This window comes from Phoenix dactylifera, chromosome 5 (assembly GCF_051530095.1).
Source record: "Phoenix dactylifera cultivar Ajwa chromosome 5, Ajwa_hap1_PhDact_Kaust_v1.1, whole genome shotgun sequence".
Taxonomy (NCBI): Eukaryota; Viridiplantae; Streptophyta; class Magnoliopsida; order Arecales; family Arecaceae; genus Phoenix; species Phoenix dactylifera.
In genome coordinates, this window is record NC_143194.1 from 853,370 (window position 1) to 872,343 (window position 18,974).

Consider the following 18,974-nt stretch of genomic DNA (forward strand, 5'->3'; position numbering starts at 1 on the left):
TGAGGGCGATTCGGCTACAGTCATTGAGTGGATTCGGAGGGGACCGAGTGGTGAGAGTTTATACCACCCTCTGATCCGGAACATTAGGATGATGGTGAGGGATGGTGTGGCCTTCGAGGCTAAGCATGTATTTAGAGAGGCCAACGAGGCGGCTGACTGGGTGGCGGCCCACCACTCAGGATACGCCTTATGGTTAGAAGAGGGAGAGCTGCCACCACTGGCACTTCGCGAGCTTATGTTTTTTTATTTTTTTTGGATGTATTCGTACAAGTATTATATGAAAAATCCGTTAAAATAAAAAAAAATAATATAAAAAAAAATAACGCAACACCCGGGTGCGTGAGCACGTGTTGCATAGCAGCAGCCACATGCGAAAAATGGTCTCTGATTGAGTCTGCACATTAACCCGGGTGCACTTTTACTCGTTTCTTTTGTCTCTCGACTCCTGATGCCGCTGTTTGTGGTTTTTCTGATGGGTCCCTTTTTCGAGTGTATGTAACTTCCTATAAACACAAATACTGAAAAGAAGGTCTATACGAAGAATTTTTAACTTCCCATAAACACAAATACGGAAAAAGGATCGTCTAGGGTTTCCTTCGTTCTCTCGTGCTTCCACCGCTTCCCTTTTCTCCCCGACGCCAATTAGGGTTAGGGTGTCGTCGCGCTCTAGCCGATCCCGGGGATGGGCCGTCGACGGGGGGACAAAGGGAGCGCCGAGTCGGACGAGGAGGACGATGGCGAGGCGGCGAAGGCCGTGATCTTTATCAGCAGCGACGACGAGGAGGCCAACGAGGACCTCAGTCTCGCCATCGTGGCGAGGGCGAGGGAGCGCGAGGCCAACCGGAAGAGGGCGGAAGAAGGAGGCCTGCCCCCTGTAGCCGCTGCGGCGCCGGCCTTGGTGATAGATCTGTCCTCGTCGCCGTCTGCGGACCAGGAGCCTGCGCCTTCTGGTGGGGAGGCGGCGGTGGAGGCGTCGGCGGAAGGGGAGAAAAAGAAGAAGCGGAGAAGGAAGAAGAGGAAGAAGAACGAGGCTGATGAGAATGAAAGAGTAAGTCTTTTCAATGAAAGTTGAGAAATTTCCCGGTTTGAGTAGTAAAGAAAGATTTTTTGTGATATACTTCTTTAATTTGTTACGCTAGTGCTGATTTCGAATAGAAACTTTCGAACCTGGAACAAAAAAAATGCACAACGTAATTTCTGTGCCTGTAAAAATCTTCATTAAAAAAGGTTTAATCTTGATGAGCTTTTGTACGAAAAGAATCCGTTCTTGGTAATTTCTTTGCCATTATATATTTCCACTGATTCAATCTTGATCAAAGAGACATATTGAGATGAATATTTTCTATCTTCTAACCTCAGGTGGTTGTTCCTGCTAAAGAAGAAGAGGAACCATTGGAGACGGCTGATCTTGCGGTCACTGAAGTGAATGAAACATCTGATAACGTGGTTCTACGAAAGCTTCTTGTAAGCTTAAATTGCTTTGTGAATCTTTTCAAGTTCTATACATGCTTTTCTTGTAGGAAGAACTCATTTATCCGGATCTTTTCAATGTTCTTTTCTGACTAGCGTGGGCCAAGGTACTTTGATCCTGGAGACAGCAATTGGGAGACTTGCTTTAACTGCGGTGAGGAAGGCCATGTGGCTGCGAACTGTATGATGGAGAAGCGGCAGAGGCCATGCTTTGTCTGTGGAATGTTTGGGCACAATGGGAAACAGTGCACGCAGGTGAGAAAAGTCCATTTTTAGGAATAAGATTCAGTCTATCTGGCCCTGATCTTTACTTGTTAGATTTGCTAGTTTTGCTCTGAATTTAGTTTGAAGCTAGACCTCGCTAAAGAACTGTTCAAAGGCAAGCATGCAGATGGCACATGCATTTCATGTATGCAATAAAAATGTTAAAAAGTAAGATTAAAACTTAGGAATTTATCTTATATGGCACATTAACAAATCAAATTTAACATAATAAGTTGGAGAATGACTTCGGAGGATCTATAAACTGTTGGATAAGAGACAGACAATTAATAAAGGAATATAAAAGTAAAAGAGAAAAAGATCAACAAATAATAACTTTTCTCTTTTTAGTGCAGGTTTTTATGTTTTTTTGGGGGTGGGTGTTGGGGGAAGGGGGAGGGGTGCTACTCCTTGAGTTTATCGCCATTATGGGCCCCAACAAGGTTTGCAGTACCGGAACCAGTACCCGTGCTAGTAGGCTGGCGGTATGGTATGGTGTAGTACTGTGCCTTGCTGTTTCGGCGTGTATTGATGAGGAGAAGAGGGAAAAGGAGATAGAGGAAAAGAGAGAGAGGAGGGGGGAGGGAGAGAGAGATAGAGAGAGAGAGGTTGAGGGAGGCGAGCTCCATGCATCGGAACAGAGGCGAAGCCTCTACTTCGAAAAGAAACAACGGCTTCATCCCCCTTTTTTGAATTTTTATTTAAGTGAAGTCCAGATAGAAGCCCCCTTTTTCACTTAAAAAAATCCAAAAAAGGGGATGAAGCCCTTGATTTTTTCTCTTTTTTTTGATAGGTCAGATAGATCATACACTTCTAGTATGAATACATCCAATAAAATCAGAAAATAAGAGATGGTTTAAGGGGGAGGAATGGTCTCGTAATTGTCCCAAAGAAAGCCGATAGAAAGGTAAGCAACAAAGGATGCAACCTAGTCAGCTGCTTTGTTTGCCTCTCCATAGACAAAGCTGCTTTGATTCTTTTCGAAGCAAGGGCTCCACCCATGTTCCGATGCACGGAAGAGAGAGGGCTTCACCCCCCACCCTCAACCTATTTCCCTCCCTCTCCCCCTCCCCCTCCTTCCCTCTCCTCCTCCCCCCCTCTCTATTTTCCTTTCTCCTCTTCTCCTTTTGCCCCTCTCCCCCCCTTTCTTCCTCCCTCCCTCTCTCCCTTTTCCTCTCTCCCTTTCTCCCTCTCCCTTGCCATTGCTGGTTTCTCGGATTGGGGGGCGGACCAATGGCAGTTCGCCCTCCAATACAACTTGGTACATCCTTAACTTGGCAGTTTGGGATGGTACCGCAACCTTGGGCCCAACCTATGCGCAACTAGTCCACAACACTTCTTCTTTTTCCTTTTTTTGTTGAGAGTGCTCCTTTCCATTTTTAAGGGCAACCCTACCTTTCTTTCTTTCGATCCTTCTTATTGCAGTATTCTAATTTCTCTGTCTTCCTACTAATGGTGTCTAACCGCATACATTCTATACTTTCTGTATTATGTAAATCACACATGCAAGTTTCAAATACAGAAATAACCTTGGAAATGTAATTCAAGAAAAGAGCAAAGATATAAAAATAATAAGTAGACTATGAATAAAATATTATTTAAAACTTTGCTTGGGAAAGATGTCCGCACAAATGGCTTCTTCGCAGCAAGAACCTTTCCATTAATTGATTGCATACCGTCTCGCTTCTGTTTACCGTACGATTAGCTGTACTTCTTTCCGAATGGAATTTTTAGCTTTGGGGCTGTTTCTGTTTTTGGCTTTTGGCAAGGTGATTGATCGGGGCTGCTGCAGCAGACTAAAGGTAGCCGCAATCTATTGTAAGGCCCCGGAGAGATAAGTCATCTCAGAAAGCTTTTCACTCCTAAAGCGAACTACGTCCTTGGCACCCTATCCTGTTAGTCAAAGCTGCCATTCTTCTCGATTTCTACGAATCTAGCTCCCTTCCCCGAAGGACAAGTCAGAGAAAGATTCCCAGACGCGAGAATAGAGGCGAGAACAAGGGCAAGCCAGAAAGAGAGAAAGAGAAAGAGAATGTTAAAAGGCTACGCACCTTGGTCCAGAGCGGAAGGGGGTCTCCCTGTGCTTCAGATAGGGACAGAGCTCGAAACTCCCCAGCGAATGAGGTAAAGACTGTCAAGGGCGACATTCTATCCTTGAAAGTAGACCAAAAAGATGGAGTTGGCAAATCCACAGCCCCTTCTTGGCTACTGGGCCGGCGACCGGTCCTCCACTGGGAACGGTGCATAGGGGGCTCGTATAACAATGTTATCTTAGTTGGTTGTCCGGATAGAAATAGCTCTGACATGCCATAAGGACTTCTCATTGCACCAAAAGAGTCTGTCTTTGACGATAGGGCTTGAGGTCGATCGGTCCACCACTAAGGATCACTCTGCCCCGTCTGCGTCTGGAGGACGAGCTGCTAGCCCCCGAGCAAAGCAATAGAAGAAGAGGGGCTTCCCTAGTCCAATATGTGATTGAGTAATCCAAACGTCTCTTTCTTTCATGGACTAGATCCCAGCAGACAGCGATCTTCTTACTGAGAACCCAACGTTTAACGAAGAAGATGGGGAATCACCCACATGAGGACCAGAAGACGCATTCTAACGCTCTAAAGAGCCCGAAAGACTTATTCCGGAGTTCGGGATCAGATCAGATTCGGAATCGGAGAATAGGAACAAGAGTGCAGCAGACGGGCGGGCCGGGCCTGAATTCAGAGCGGACCAGACTCTTCTTTGTTTCAGCTGCTCCCACGCACGTGACTTCTTAGCTCCGTCTTCGCTTCCTCTCCTTCTATGGAGCGAGTGAGCTTTCGCTTTGAAAAGTCCAGGATACGAAATGGGTCATATTAAAGGATAATGAAAAAGGTTTTTTTTTTTTAAATTTTAGAATACACCAGTAAAAATATACATGCAAATGCATGTATAAAAGGTGGAATAAGGATAGAGGATTGTAAAAACTAGTGCCTTATAGGCAACGGATGGGAGAGGGAAGGGGTAATGCATGAATAGAAAATGGTGGTCCATGAAGACTTATTAACACAGTGGCTAGAATTAATATAAAATTTGATTTTTTTTAAAAAAAAATTATGGATAGGATATGCACATTAGCTTTAGAAAGAAGGAACTCTAGCTGCCCCCCACATATGCTTATGTAGACAGTTTGGAGCCAATGTTGCTATGTAGTGCACATATGAGGTGATGTGTTATGTATGTTAGATATTTTTACATGTTCTGGGGGGGTATTATGGTCCTCTTTGGCCCTCTAGGTTAGGTGTGCCTTGTGATATAAGGAGATCTGGAGATCTATTAAATCAAGTGGTTAGAATCTGATAAATTTTGCATGGAAGCGACAATCTTGTAAACACAACTTTTGTAGAAATATCAGATTTCGATGATCTTGGATTTATTAGAAAGGCCTCTTAAGATCAATTGATGTCGTATGGCCCTTGGTGTGGTTATGTGGTTTCTTGGTTAAAATAGGCCAAAGACTATAATCTAGTGAGGCTTATCTATTTGTTAAAAGTATCCTTTTGTAGAAATATTAGATTTTGATGATCCTGGACTTGTTGAAAAGGTCTCTTCGAGAACTATAATTGATGTTCCATGGCTTTTTGACAACATTCTAATGTTTTCTGGGTCAAAGTTTGGCCAAAAGCCATAGTTATAATTTAATGACGATTTTCTTCTAATATGTGGTATTTAATTCATACTAAATATTAGTCTAAATGGATAGTATTTCTTCAAGGAAAATATAGGGTCATGATCATTTCTGGACAATTCTTTGTACTTTCATATGTAGTATAGATAAAAATTAGGTTATAGCTTTTATTCAGCATGCAACTATATATGAGCTCATACTTTGCCATCTTAAATGAAACTTCACTACTAGAAAAGGTTTATGAATGGTATTCTTGTCCCATTTCATGCAAAAGTAAAACTTAAATGAAACTTCACTACTAGAAAAGACCCATTGTTATTACTTCAAAAAACTGAAAAGGAAAGTATGATACAACAAATTTTAAAAAGATTCATGGATTTAAATAAAAAGAGAAATATTGGCATGCCATATATATTCATGGATTCATGATGTACGGTATACCATTTCAAAACATGTTTATAAGCTACATTATTATAAGAATTTATGAAGGCATGTACACTTTCACTAACATATGGGGCCCATATTGGGGTGGTCCTTCGTTGGAAAACAGTAGAAGTGCATATTCTAGGTAATGGATGTATTATTTTTTTGAGAGAGATGATGGGGATCTCAAATAAAAATAAGGAATTGCACTGAAGAAAATAATAAGGTTTAATGGATGTTTATTGACATGATAGCAGTTAACTAATAAACATGAAGTCATTGAAGGAAAAATTGGACAAGGACTAGTGGGGAGTGATGGATATACTATGTTACCCATCTTTCAAAACATCACATCAAACAATAACATGTTTTTATGGAAAAGGCATTAAAATTAAACCACTAGCCATCTTGGATTATTCAAAGTTCAGACTGCCGAAACATGTTTGATGTTTCTCAAACAAGAGTAATACAAAAATAGTAGGTCATTGAATGTCTTAGAATAGCCTTTTATTTGTAAGGGCTCTAATAGATCGAAATGCCTTCCAAAATGAAGCTAATGAGCTTTAAAAGAATGGGCAAAAAAGATAAGAAGAATAGTGCTGTAAACCAACCTCACCTAGGGACTGCTGAGGTGCTTGGGGCTTCTCGACCTCATTAAGTGCCTAGCTGAACGTAACGAGCACCTTTGACCAACACTTGTTTTAGGTACGGGTGGATTGACGAACCATGAATATAAAGAACAATTGACGTAATATTAGGTAGCTCTAGAGAAAAATTGACCAATTGAATAGGAAAGGGATTGAGAATAGGTGATTAGGCGCTTTGATAATGATGGAGCAAGAAGAAGGGTTATTGCTGATGGAACAACCAATATATATAACTCGAAATATATTTATATGAATGATGTTCAATTTAATTTCTTAATTGTCTCTTCTTGGAAAATTGATGGAATTTTTGTGTAGAAATTTTAGAAGTTGAAGTTAACATATATAGAATTGGACCACTTGTGAGACACTAAATTGTAAAAGATTTAGTGTATGTCAAGATGCAGGGAAGTATAAGGACAAGGACAATTAGGTTTTGCATTGAAAGTATAAATTTTTTGAAATATTTAAAATGTAACTTTCCAAATTTCCCTTTTTCCTTGAAACGAACAAGTGGACCTGTAAAGAACTTTGGTCTAACCTTCTTGAGACCTGAATGCTGCATACGAAGTCATGGGAATGCCTGTCAAATTGTTGAATTCGAATTTGAGTTATGCGTTCTTGCCTAAAGTAGTTTGTGTATAAACTTTGTTACATTTGCTTTTTCTTCCACATCATTGTTTTACCTATTGTGACCTATCTGTCTGCTTTTTTAATAGGCACAAGATTGTTTTGTTTGCAAAAGAAGAGGACATCTTGCAAAAGACTGCCCTGAAAAGCACAAGAGGATTGCTCAGGAAACTAAAATTTGTCTGCGATGTGGAGATGTTGGACATGACATGTTATTGTGTAGGAATGAGTATCCACCTGATGATCTGAAGGTTAATAATGTCTTCAGGACCTTGTTTCTTGATATTTTGCATGCTTATGCATAAATATGATATGCATATATTTATATGTATGAGTAAGGCTTGTTGGTGATAGTTGCTGGACCATTACAATGGCTTGGAGTTTTTCTCAAGAAACAATGGCTTGTGGTTAGATAATAGTACAAACTAAGGAGTTATACTATTGATCTCTTTGATTGTGCAGGAAATACAGTGTTACATTTGCAAAAAGTATGGTCATCTCTGCTGTGCCGACTTTACAGATATTGGTCCAAGAGAAGTTTCTTGTTACAATTGTGCCCAGCTGGGCCATACTGGTTTGGTAAGATTAATGGACCTACTAAACTTGGTTATGCTAGTTCTGCTGTATGTGATGTATTGGTCTTACCATTCAAATCCATTTGCTTAGGGATGTGCAAAGCCACGTGGTGAAACAGGTGCTGCTGCATCACCAACTTTATGCTACAAATGTGGTGAAGAAGGGCATTTTGCACGGGGTTGCACAAAAATTTCTATGGTTAATTCTTATCTATAACAACTTTCTCAATAAATGATGGTGCCTATTTTTCAGAAATGTAATTTGTAAATATTTTGCAGTCTGCCAGAAGGATGGGTGAATCAACTCCTACTCGGAAATTTGCTAAGGAAAATAAAGACTTTTTGGGGAGCAGATCAGCGCCTCGTGATTTTGGCAAATCACATAAGAAGAAAAGTTTGCTTGATGAGGAGAGGAAGAATATGTCAGCTGGTAGATCCAGGATAAGGGGTGGTTGGATTGTTGATGATCCAGGTGACCTGGCTAGGAAGAAGTTTAAAACAAATGGTTGGGCATCTCCCAGAACGCCAGTTAAAAGTAGTCACAAAAATTATCCGTTAGGTTCAGGTGGACAATATTCTAGCTCTCAGTCTTCTAAGAAGCGCAAGTATTTCGTAGGAACCCCTAGTCTGCATGTTTCAAGGGGTAACTACCAACATGATTTTTCGGCATCAAGATTTGGTAACTCACATAGGCGTTTTGGGAGATCATAGCAAAGCTGGGAACTGTTTGATGCTGATTGCTCTTCTTCCAGCAAAGGGTAGCTGCAAAAAGAAATAAACTCGCAAATTCTAACAACAGCCTCTGGGGGATGTGTCATTCTAATTTGTCATGTTGCCTGCCCATGAAATTTATTCCTTTAAGCAAATCCAGGGCTCTGAACATGTCATAAATCTGTAAGCATTTCTGCTCTAATTTACCTCCCTATTGGTTTTGTTGTTTGCCGTTAATAGGTTTTCAATTCAAATATGAACAAATATGTGATGTCAACTGCTCTTAGTTCCTTATTCATTTAATGATCTCCTTGAAGCAAGTAGATTATCCTAAGTCAGTAATTGGGAAAACTATTCAGAAGTGCCTAATGTATGCTGTTTAATAACATGGATTCCCCCTCTGATGGTGTAAAGTTTTTTGAAAATTAGAATGTCTAACAGCATGCATTTTGAGCAGGAAGAATTGCTATATGTAATGATTTTTTTTTTCTTTGCAAACCTTAGAAGAGGCACCAGTTTGACGATTAAACCATTGATTGCTTATATTATGCATATAGCCTGTCGATTAATCCATTTTTCTTACCTTCATAAAACATAATTTAACCCATGGTCCTGGCAATTCTTTTGCAGTGCATATGGCTCACATGTATCAATTTTCTTTCAAGGCCCCTTTTTATTTGCTTTAGTAACAGCATTAGTGTTTTGCCTGTTGAAAAAAATATGGAATCCAGCCACTCATCACATTTTTACTTTTGCAGGATGTTGGGCAAGTGATTTTGCAACTATGACCTGCCCCTCAACATTTTGCCGGGCTGTTGTGTTTGTACATGAGACGTGTGCTTTCATTTCAAGCAGTTGAAATTATTCAAAATAGAACGAAATTGGTGACCCTTATCCAGTTAGTCTAACTTGTTGAACTGGTTAGCTTATTGTGTTCCATGTGTTAGATAATGGTATACATTGTGTTTGAAGCTCAAGAAGAATTATTTAGAAAACCTGGTGGAGGGTCCCTATGTTTGGACTGCAGGAATCCAATGCTGAGATAAGAGAACTGGTGAAGATGAGTGCATTCTTGGAGAACATGGTATGCCTATCTTGGAAGATTTTATCCAAGGTTTTTTTAGATAGAATGTGTTCCTCAAGGATTTAGATCTTCCACACTGAACATTATCAAAGCTGTTGCGAGTGTTATGTGGATGCGCATGCTCGGGTGAACCTGTGGAAACTGACGGTCCTGTTGCCTGGTGGTGCTCCATGATTTTCTCATAGGTTGGATGACTGCAGTGTCTTAAGAAGGTCTACGAACATCTTTGGATTCTTGCATCGTTCGCAGGGGATATCGGCACCTGGATAACGGTATCTTTCAATTCAGTTATCTGGTTAGAGTGTACTCATGGATTTCAATAGACCTGAGATTCTAGACTGATCTCATTTGAGTACAACCTAGTTCATTGTTCAAAACCTAGGTACATTTACTTTGGTATTTGGTAGGCTGTTCTATGCTTGTGGAGCAGGTTGCCATCTTTGAGACAAACCAGAAAGACTAGCTGCAGACAACATATAAACCTGCTAAAGAAATGTTTGGATTACTTCTGCCAAGAGTCTTGTACAATTTGTTGAATGAAGTTTAGGATTTCTGGTTGCATTGCATACGCTGATATCCGCTGACAAATTCCTCCGACTTTAACATGAAATATTGATGCATTACTTTTGCTTGCGCTGTGTTCAGCCTGCCATTGCCCGGATATGGTCCAGACTTCTATGTGGCCTTCAGGCGAAAAGCTTTTACCAGTTTTTTTACCTCCCATTATCAGAATGCCATTTTCCTGAATGTGTCATTATTGTTGAATCCTAATAACTCATTGATGATATTGAATTCTGAGATACATTCATGGTTTTTCTCAAATTGAAAGCTAGATGCAGGTACATTTAGAGTTAAGGGACAATTAGAAAATTAGATAGCCTAACCAAGATTCACTTGGAGCAAACATTACTTGGTGTCAATTTTTTTTTTTTACCCCCAAGAAAAGGCCATCCTTGGAAGCTACTTTATCTTTCTTCAAATGGATTCAAGCACTCATAGTTTTTAACTTCTCATCAACATAAAATTGCAACAAAACCAATTTGGCAATGAAAACAGAAGGATGAACCTCAATTCGTCCCTCATTCTAGATGTCTGTTTCACTTCAATTACTGAAAATAAAAAAGAAAGGAAAAGACATAGCCTGTTTTAGAGCTTAAAAATTTGGAAATGAAAACTGAAAAATGAGCCTCAATTCATCTTCATTCTAGATGTCTGTTTCACTTCATTACTGAAAATAAGAAAGAAAGGAAAAGAAAAAGAGTCTGCTTTAGAACTTGAAGAGTGAGCATGCTACCATAACTAGCCGGATCGCTCCCAGCCGCCCAGTCTCTCTGCAGGATCATAATTTGTATAAAGCCGGAACGAATTTCCAAGTTTGTTGGAGTGCTGCGGTCTGAAGCCACATGGATACGCATTCAATAGCTCTGCAGCTCTGTGCTGCTGCACCTCTCCTGCTCAAAGTAGAAGCAAACATACAGAATAAGTAATAGACAGGCATTGCCAAATCTACATACCTATTGGCATGTCTATTTTACAATGTATGCCAGTTATCAAATGCTTAAATATTCCTGAGTCCATTTTGTTGTATATTTACAACTACAACTAAATAATGTGGAGCATGTCAACAGAAAAACTTTGAGACTCGAAAAAAAATCTCGCAAGAGATTTGAATCCAATCTGGTTCCAATTAACCTCATATTAACATGTCTCAAGCACAAGAGAGTAAACAACGAGAATGGGTGCACGGTTCCACAAATTGATAAGGATCACCTTATTAGAAGGTACCACAAATATTGGACTAAGCTATCAAAGATGGTGCCGCAAGCAAACCCAGAAATACAAATCAAGGAGCTTTGACATTTGGTCTGATGCATAGCAGTAGATAGATTACATAAGATTTGCTTTTAACACAAGCATGAAACATGTTTCATATGTTTGAGTCAGAGATTTAATAAAGCCTGTGTGCCAAAAGTTAGCAGGTAGAAAACAATTTGTGGGTCACAGTTTACTCCATTCTACTCCACCAGCCAAAGAATAGAAATCGCGGAGGGATACTGGAAAAGTCATTGCAATCTGCCTTTTTCACCCTCAAGAGCAAGATAACTACTTCCTTATCCAAGTGAGTCATCTGAAGTGTTGAATGAAAATGTAATAATAATAACTGGAAGAAAAAAAAAAGACTACTCCCTTACCTGAGTCACCTGAAGTGTTGAATGAAAATGTAATAATAATAAATACTAGGAGAAAAAAAGAGAGGCCACAAGATCCAGGAAGAAATGAGAGTTATCTAAGTGGTATGTAAGAGATTGTTGGAAAATCAGCAAATAAGTTATAAATTAATGAAGAAAATAAAAGCAATTTACCTGTAAGTAACAAAAAGTATGGCTCCTTAGGGTGGGCTAGGAAAGAAATTGTCTGGGCTACTTTCTCCAAGCACTCCTTGCTCTGCATGCACCAAATGAGGGAATTAAAGGGCTTTAGAACCTTTCTTAAAAGAACCATCCTAATATAATACACAGGAAAGTTTATGTCAATTTCAAGAACTGTACAAAGTTGGGTGCGTCGTTTGTAACCGATGGGATGCAAGCAGATATTCGTGCAATTTTACATGAATTGCCTGTATAATGGGTCAGTCACCCAGTACAATTCTGCAATGGTTAACTAGATTGAAGGACCAATTGATAACATGAACCATCATACCACATTTATTCTGCAACTGCTAGACTTAGAACATGAAATTCCAAATCAAGTACGACTTTTCACCTTCCAAATCAGCATACTCACCAGGTAAGGAGGGTCTGCAACAACAACTTGATAGGCATGCTTTAATGCAGAGGGCAACTCTTCCGGCTGATTGTAGTCATAAAAAGTAAAATCACTACCATATTGTTCAAACCGTTTATCATACTCAAGTAATTGCACCGGGATTGCAGGATCAATTCTCTGAAAATTACATAAAGATAGCAAATCAGTATCAATATAACCAGCATTTAGTGATAAAAAGCTAACAAAGATTAGTAATGTTTAATTGAATAAGGAATCAGCTTCCACAATCAAAAGTATAGTTGTCATAACGGATAAATGACCATCAAACTTCCTCTGTAGAGTGTCTTAGCGAGTGCAACCATAATTGGTGAAAGCGAATATAGAGATCATAAGATAAGAAGATATGCCTTTCCATAAGCAGTAGAAATTTATAAATTAGGTGGAAAGACTTAACCGACAAGCAAAGCCACACTTGTCTAAGAATATAGCAGAATACAAATTTGATTGAAAAAGAATAAAAAGATGGTTGTGACATTGGACCTAGGGCTTTTGTCTTAGCTCAAGAAAAATCCCAATGCATGTTCCATCTCTGGTAAAAGGGGTACCTCGATCCTATTTGGAGTGGTTAAAGCAGCATAAAAAAGGCACTAAATTTGTGTACAAGTTTCTTGCCTTAGAACAATTGATGTGGCTAGCTATAGGTAGATCTTTGGGCTTCACATGAGCACCAACCAAATATAATTAAAGTTAGAAGCACTTTAAGGGATATTTAGGGATTAAATCTTGACTCATTTACACTTTTTAGAAATTAAAATAAGTCTAACCAAGGTTGGCCGTCCGGTACCGGACCCCTTACCGGTGCCACACTAGAACAGTATCGGTACGGTATGGTATGAAAGTTTTTTGGTGTACCAAGTGTCGGTACGCCATCCATACCGGATACTAGTACCGAACTGGTACGGTATGGTATGTCCTGTACCGCCCGATTTGGGCCAGTACCGTGTACCATGATTCTAACATATACATTGTGATTTTTCTTCATTTTTTCTTTAGGGGGACGAGAAGACACTTGACAGACATAATATTATCTTTGGGGTCTGCATAAACTACATTGAATTAGTGAAAGGTGCTTTAGATGCAAGCAGTTCCAAGTTAGTGCAAGATAAAAAGGATTTGGTATAGCTTTCTCATTATATTTTCATTTCCTTTCCAGGAATTGATCCTAATAAGTGGTTGGCTCCTCTATGCTATAAGGAGAAGAGGCCAATGATCAAATCAAAATGGATTTGAAGCGAGCATTTATTTTTCTGAAGGTTCAATATATTCCCCCCTCCAGTCTCTCTGAGCTCCTCTCCTTTTGTCACTCTTCCTCCATCTTTCTACCATTTCTCTTACTTTCTATCCAATGCTGCTCTTTTATTATTGTTATCAAAATACAAAGTACTCATTCTGCAACACAGACACAAAGCACCCTTTTGTGATGCATCAGATTATCTATTTAAACCATACTAGTGAGCAGTGACACTGATTGAATTGGTGATCCTTGCAACCAGCTCTGTTACACTTTTACCTTGCTAAACCATTCCTTCCTCTCTTCATGGGATTGTTTCACTCCCGTATCATGGCATTGCCTTCCATTCCAACGCCGTGTGATATGGTTGATATTGCAGAAAACTTCATTTGGTGTTACAATTTCTCCAACATGGGTGGCTTACATAGCACATACCACCACAAGTCGGTGCCGAAATCAAGCACTTGGTTAGGGGTACCAAGCCAAAAGGGTTCAATTTTTTTTTTTTCCGTTACTTCATTTCATTGGGAGGAAATGGGAGATTTGTTGGTAGTTGACAACCTATGGCTCAACAGGCAAAGAACTGAAAACAAACTTAAATTACATGAATATCATTCAAGTAAATAGAATAAAGATATTACATGTAAATAAGGAATTACCCCCATTTAAGTTCAATAGAATAGTCAAAATTTAAAATCATATCAACCACTTTGCAATTGAAGAACAAACTCAAATAGCCACCATTGGGTCAAAAATAGCAACTTCTAAATAATAAAGAACCCCTCAAAAATTAAAAGCTCACAGATTTCATTATGTTCCAAGTATCCCAAGACCCAAAAGTCGGGTAACAAAGTTTAATATTTTACCCTCCGATACCTTTTCAAAGTTTAATATCACACAATGCTTAATATGCATAGATGCCTTATGAAAAACTATGAATGAATCCCAAGCTCCAAAGTCTTTTCATCAAAAATTTTATGAATAATTGATTGTCTATTTTTATCAAAGATTTTAAGTTAATGTTTATGCATTCTTAAGATATCGTGTAGTTTGAAAGACAACACACAATATTCAACAAATATATCTACCTATATTTTTTTATTGTATGATTCTATATAGGGGATTAAATTATTGTTTCAATGCATGAAACAACTCTTAGCCCAACTAGCAAAAATTTAAACCCCAAAAGTTTTTAAAAAATGTACCAAAAATTGCATTGCCAATGTCATCCAGGCCTACCCACTGCATGTTGGCACATGCCAACATAACAAGATGCATGACACATGTCGTGCTAGCCACTAGCCAACACACCCTGAACTAGTGGCAACTTAAATACTTGATCAAAAAGGATTCCTTTTTTTATGAAGTACAAAAGTGTATATAACACATTTACTTGTTCCTGAGTCCAAATAATGGAGATATACTAAATTAGGGTGCTTTTGAAAAAAAAAATAGAATGATAAAGCAACATGAAGAAGACAAGACCCATTAGAGAGGAAGAGTAATGATCAATAGGTGGTTCATACCTGATATGATAGAAAGCGAACTAGGCATAAAGAAAGAGAATTTTTAGAGAGGATATTGATCAAGAGAGGAAATCGAGGGACGCCAATAAAAACAGGAACCTAGTATCAAGAGAAAGAAGAGAGACATGGGTTTAGGCAGACTTTGATTATTAAGAAATCCAATATGAGAGAGAGAAGGGGGGAGAGAGATTTTACGAATGGGGAAATTAACTCCTTTTGGAGGAAAAATGTGAGTGATAGAATAATCTTGGAATATTCCATAATTCAAAACTCTCATTTGTTATTAGCACAGATTTTTGAATTCATTGTTTTCATGATTTAGTCACCTTGAAATATGCATGAGTAGATCATAGAGCATTGCAATTGTGAAAAAGGCTAGTGCCCTATCCAAAGCACACCACAATTCAAGCAGCAATTGCTCCAAATGTATCATCTTTTTCCACAGATCTCTAAATCCCTCCAAGTTACTACTCATTCAAGAATTACAGTGACGCATTTTAGCTTCCTATGTGAAGCTTCACAAACATCCAATGCCTTGGTTTAGAAGTTTTTCCATTCACCACAAAGTTCCAATTGCATTGGAAGCATTTCTCCATGTCAAATAGGGCACTCTACATGAATATTACCATATCCTCAACAATAATCAACAAGCCTTGCCTCAAGTAAAATAGGGTGCTCTACATGAATCTTTTTGTCAGCTATACCCTCTGTTAGATAAGTAGTTGCAATCCTTTTCTACAACTCTAAGTAAATTATATGTGAATTTTCCATCTTTCTTCATAGAATGAATTTGAGCACATATTCCTAACATTTACTTATCATATCTTTCTCCATGCAATTTCCACTAAATTCATCACATCATCCATAATTGGCAATACAAACTCTATGATTCTTATAGTGTGTGCACTCCTAGTCATGAATTTAAGACACCTTTTTATTGTGACTTTATTCAATCTTTTCCCCACCATTTTTTGTTATGTCACTACCACTAATTTGACACTTCAACTCCAACTCTTTCTCTAATATCCTCAAATACACCATATACTTTTAATTTAAACATTATCATGTCCACAAAGTTTACATGCCTCAACCTTCTATTTTGCTCAACATCTGGAGCCATATAACATTGCTGGCTAATTAAGGACATCTTGTTTCCTTTTACGACACATAAAACCAAATGAAATTGCTAATAAACTTTGCATGACTACTAAATCATTTTAAATTCTCCCCCTTTTATTCTCCTTTGCCTATAGGCTGTAGCTTTTGTTCCTTTCTCTATGGCTACTATTTTCCTTACATCGATAACGAAAATTAAAGAAAAAAAGAAGAACATGTCTTGACTGCTATCACCTTGCATTTCCCATGAGGAAATGCACTTTGTTTGACACTATATAGGCATATATAAAGAGCTTGCACAACTTTCCTACCAAAGAAAATTATTCAAACTTCAAAGCGCACCGTCTAGCACACATAATTTCCACCAGTGTCTCTACCCAAAATATGCCTTTTTGGTTTAAAGGAAGTAACTTTCTCCCGGCACACTCATTACAAAAACCATTTAATATCAAATACCTTAGCCTTCCGTTATTTAAGCTAGCCAAAATCTTTTACCCCTTTTAACTTGTTTCCGTTCCAAAAAAGAAGTCTAAGAGGTTATACAGCTGATTGTGCCCGTTCCAATACAAAATTCATATGAAAAATCAAAGCTTGAGCACAGAAACAAAGACCACCACCAATTACAAACCCCGGCTCGTTAAAGGAAAGACAAAAGATCAATTGTTTTTTTTTTTTTAAAAAAAAGGTCAAAATCTGAGCTCAGAATTATAGACCTCCAACTACGTAAACCCTCCACAATGATTCTGAATCATCCATCGATCAGAACCACATTTGCCCTTCTACCTACTCGATCTCAGAGCAGTTCTCCACGATAGAATAGAGAGAGGGAGGAAAGGAGGGAGGGAGGAAGAGATGGCGTCTGACTTTGAGATAAACGTAGATGGTGGGACACGCGACGCAGGCGACGACAGAAGAGGTGGAGGCGCAGAGACCTCTTATCTCCTCGGCGACCGTCTCCGCCGTCTCTCGGTCGTACCAGAACTGGCTCAGCCGCCAGTCCTCTGCCAGCAGCCGCACCTCCTCCGAGCGCCCATCCCCTTCTTCCTCTTCCACCCTCGCCGAGCTCTGCTTCTCTGTCAGGAATTCCCTCAGAGCATCGAGAGCTCGGGAGCTCAGAAATGGCGGGTCGTCGTCGTCTTCGTGGCCATCCTCGGCGGCGGCGCTCAGCCTTTCTTCCCCTTTTGCGGACATTTTGCGGGTGTATTTTGGGAAGGCTCGAGGCGAAGCTTGGCGAGGCTTCGATTTATGGGACAGGCTATGCGGGGGCGTTTTGGGCGAACCAAATTTTTCTCTCTCTTAATTTAGCTCACCCGTTTAGGTCAAAATGATGTCGCCCATCTAGCAGGGGATGAATAGTAGCGAGCTTCGCGCAGGGTGCCAATGCTTATGCGTTTAACTTAGATCAACCAAAAAAAAAAAAGAAAACTTATGACCAATCTATTTACTAAAATAATCAAATTTAGATATAAAATTTTAACTAGTTTAATAAATAAATCAGATTTGGATTGGCAGATTTTAACCCATATGACTCCACTGTCACCCTATTATGATGTTTTTCTTTTAGAACTTGTATAGCCTAAGGGTTGGAGTGATGAGGTACATAATGTCATAGGCTTTAGTAGCATAAATTGCAATATTTATAAAATGCTCAATCTAATTGTGGTTTGGTTTAGATGGTAGTCTTATCATGGGTGCTCTCATCTTTTTAATGGATTGAGAAGTAATTCAAGGAAAATGGCTGCGAGATTTATAAATGTAAGGTTATTGAAAATATAGAGCCAATTACAGCAATGGTATCAATATAGAATGTGAGCAAACGAGAAGAAAAATATTTTGGTCAATTTATAAAAAAAATAGTTGATTACTCCTTCTACAATGGCATTCATGTTTTTATATTATCATATTGGTACTTAACATAATCATAATTCAAATATTACAATAAAAAATATAAACTCTACAAGTAAAAAAAAATTATATAGGAAATAATAGAAAGACCCTCTATTTTAGCTAGCGGACTTCAAAATATTAGAGAGAGAGAGTGCAAAAGGAATATAATTTACTTCTAAACATGTAGCACAATACTTTTCTCAGTTGTTCACACCCCATCTCAACAAATTAGTTGGAGATCGTGAGCCAACACCATGTAGACAAAGTTCGACGGAGGAAAAGCAGTTAGAAATCTGATGATCCTTGCTAGGTTGGATAGGATCTAGCCACAATCCTTTCTATGGAGGTACTAATCGAAGAGATAGAATTCAGCTATGATGCTAATGAATAGGCTCACAGACCAAGATATAGCCGTAGTCAATCACAAGGCATATGAAGTCAGATGGACGGTAATAGACAAAGGCGACTAAATTGGCCTTCAGGATATTCCTAAGTGTTGAAGATCACACTATAGGGCAAATAAAGAAAAAGCCAATGCAAGCATATTAAGCCAAGATATATAAGTGGGACCTTGCATAGTCATCGTCATATTAGTTTGGGTGGATCCTATGTAGTCACCGTCGCACTAATTCTAGAAGGACACTGCATAGTTACCATCATGCCATTATGAAAGAAATTCAAAAAAAAACAGCTATAGAGAAAGTGGTTGTTGTGCTAAGGCCACTCTTAGAGCAATATACTGCATCTACGTCTTCATTGCTGGAACGGATCGAACAACTTGTTTTTGTGGTTAAAAGCTGATATGCTAAGCCACACATGTTCCAATGAATTCTGTGATAGAGATGATCAGGCTCATCCTTGTGATAGATGAATTGACTTATCAACTAGTGCATGGAGCTGCTAGGGTTTATGAAAAATCCAAATCGGGGACT

At 38.9% G+C, this 18,974-nt stretch overlaps 2 protein-coding genes across 2 annotated transcripts; one reads left to right on the forward strand and one right to left on the reverse strand.

The window, feature by feature from the left end:
- The first annotated feature begins 520 nt into the window (after nucleotides 1-520).
- Nucleotides 521-10,022, forward strand: LOC103707257 (zinc knuckle (CCHC-type) family protein). Its single transcript, XM_008791677.5, has 8 exons — nucleotides 521-1,048; nucleotides 1,360-1,464; nucleotides 1,567-1,725; nucleotides 7,176-7,337; nucleotides 7,549-7,665; nucleotides 7,753-7,860; nucleotides 7,941-8,555; nucleotides 9,131-10,022. Exons 1-7 carry the CDS (start codon nucleotides 683-685, stop codon nucleotides 8,370-8,372), a joined length of 1,449 nt encoding a protein of 482 aa, XP_008789899.4. The 5' UTR covers nucleotides 521-682; the 3' UTR covers nucleotides 8,373-8,555; nucleotides 9,131-10,022.
- Nucleotides 10,023-10,495: 473 nt separating this feature from the next.
- Nucleotides 10,496-17,450, reverse strand: LOC103707245 (nucleic acid binding / methyltransferase). The gene is made up of 4 exons (XM_008791657.6): nucleotides 17,020-17,450; nucleotides 12,241-12,399; nucleotides 11,820-11,901; nucleotides 10,496-10,907 (listed from the first exon to the last, which is right to left on the reverse strand). Exons 1-4 carry the CDS (start codon nucleotides 17,344-17,346, stop codon nucleotides 10,756-10,758), a joined length of 720 nt encoding a protein of 239 aa, XP_008789879.1. The 5' UTR covers nucleotides 17,347-17,450; the 3' UTR covers nucleotides 10,496-10,755.
- Between the last annotated feature and the right edge of the window lie 1,524 nt (nucleotides 17,451-18,974).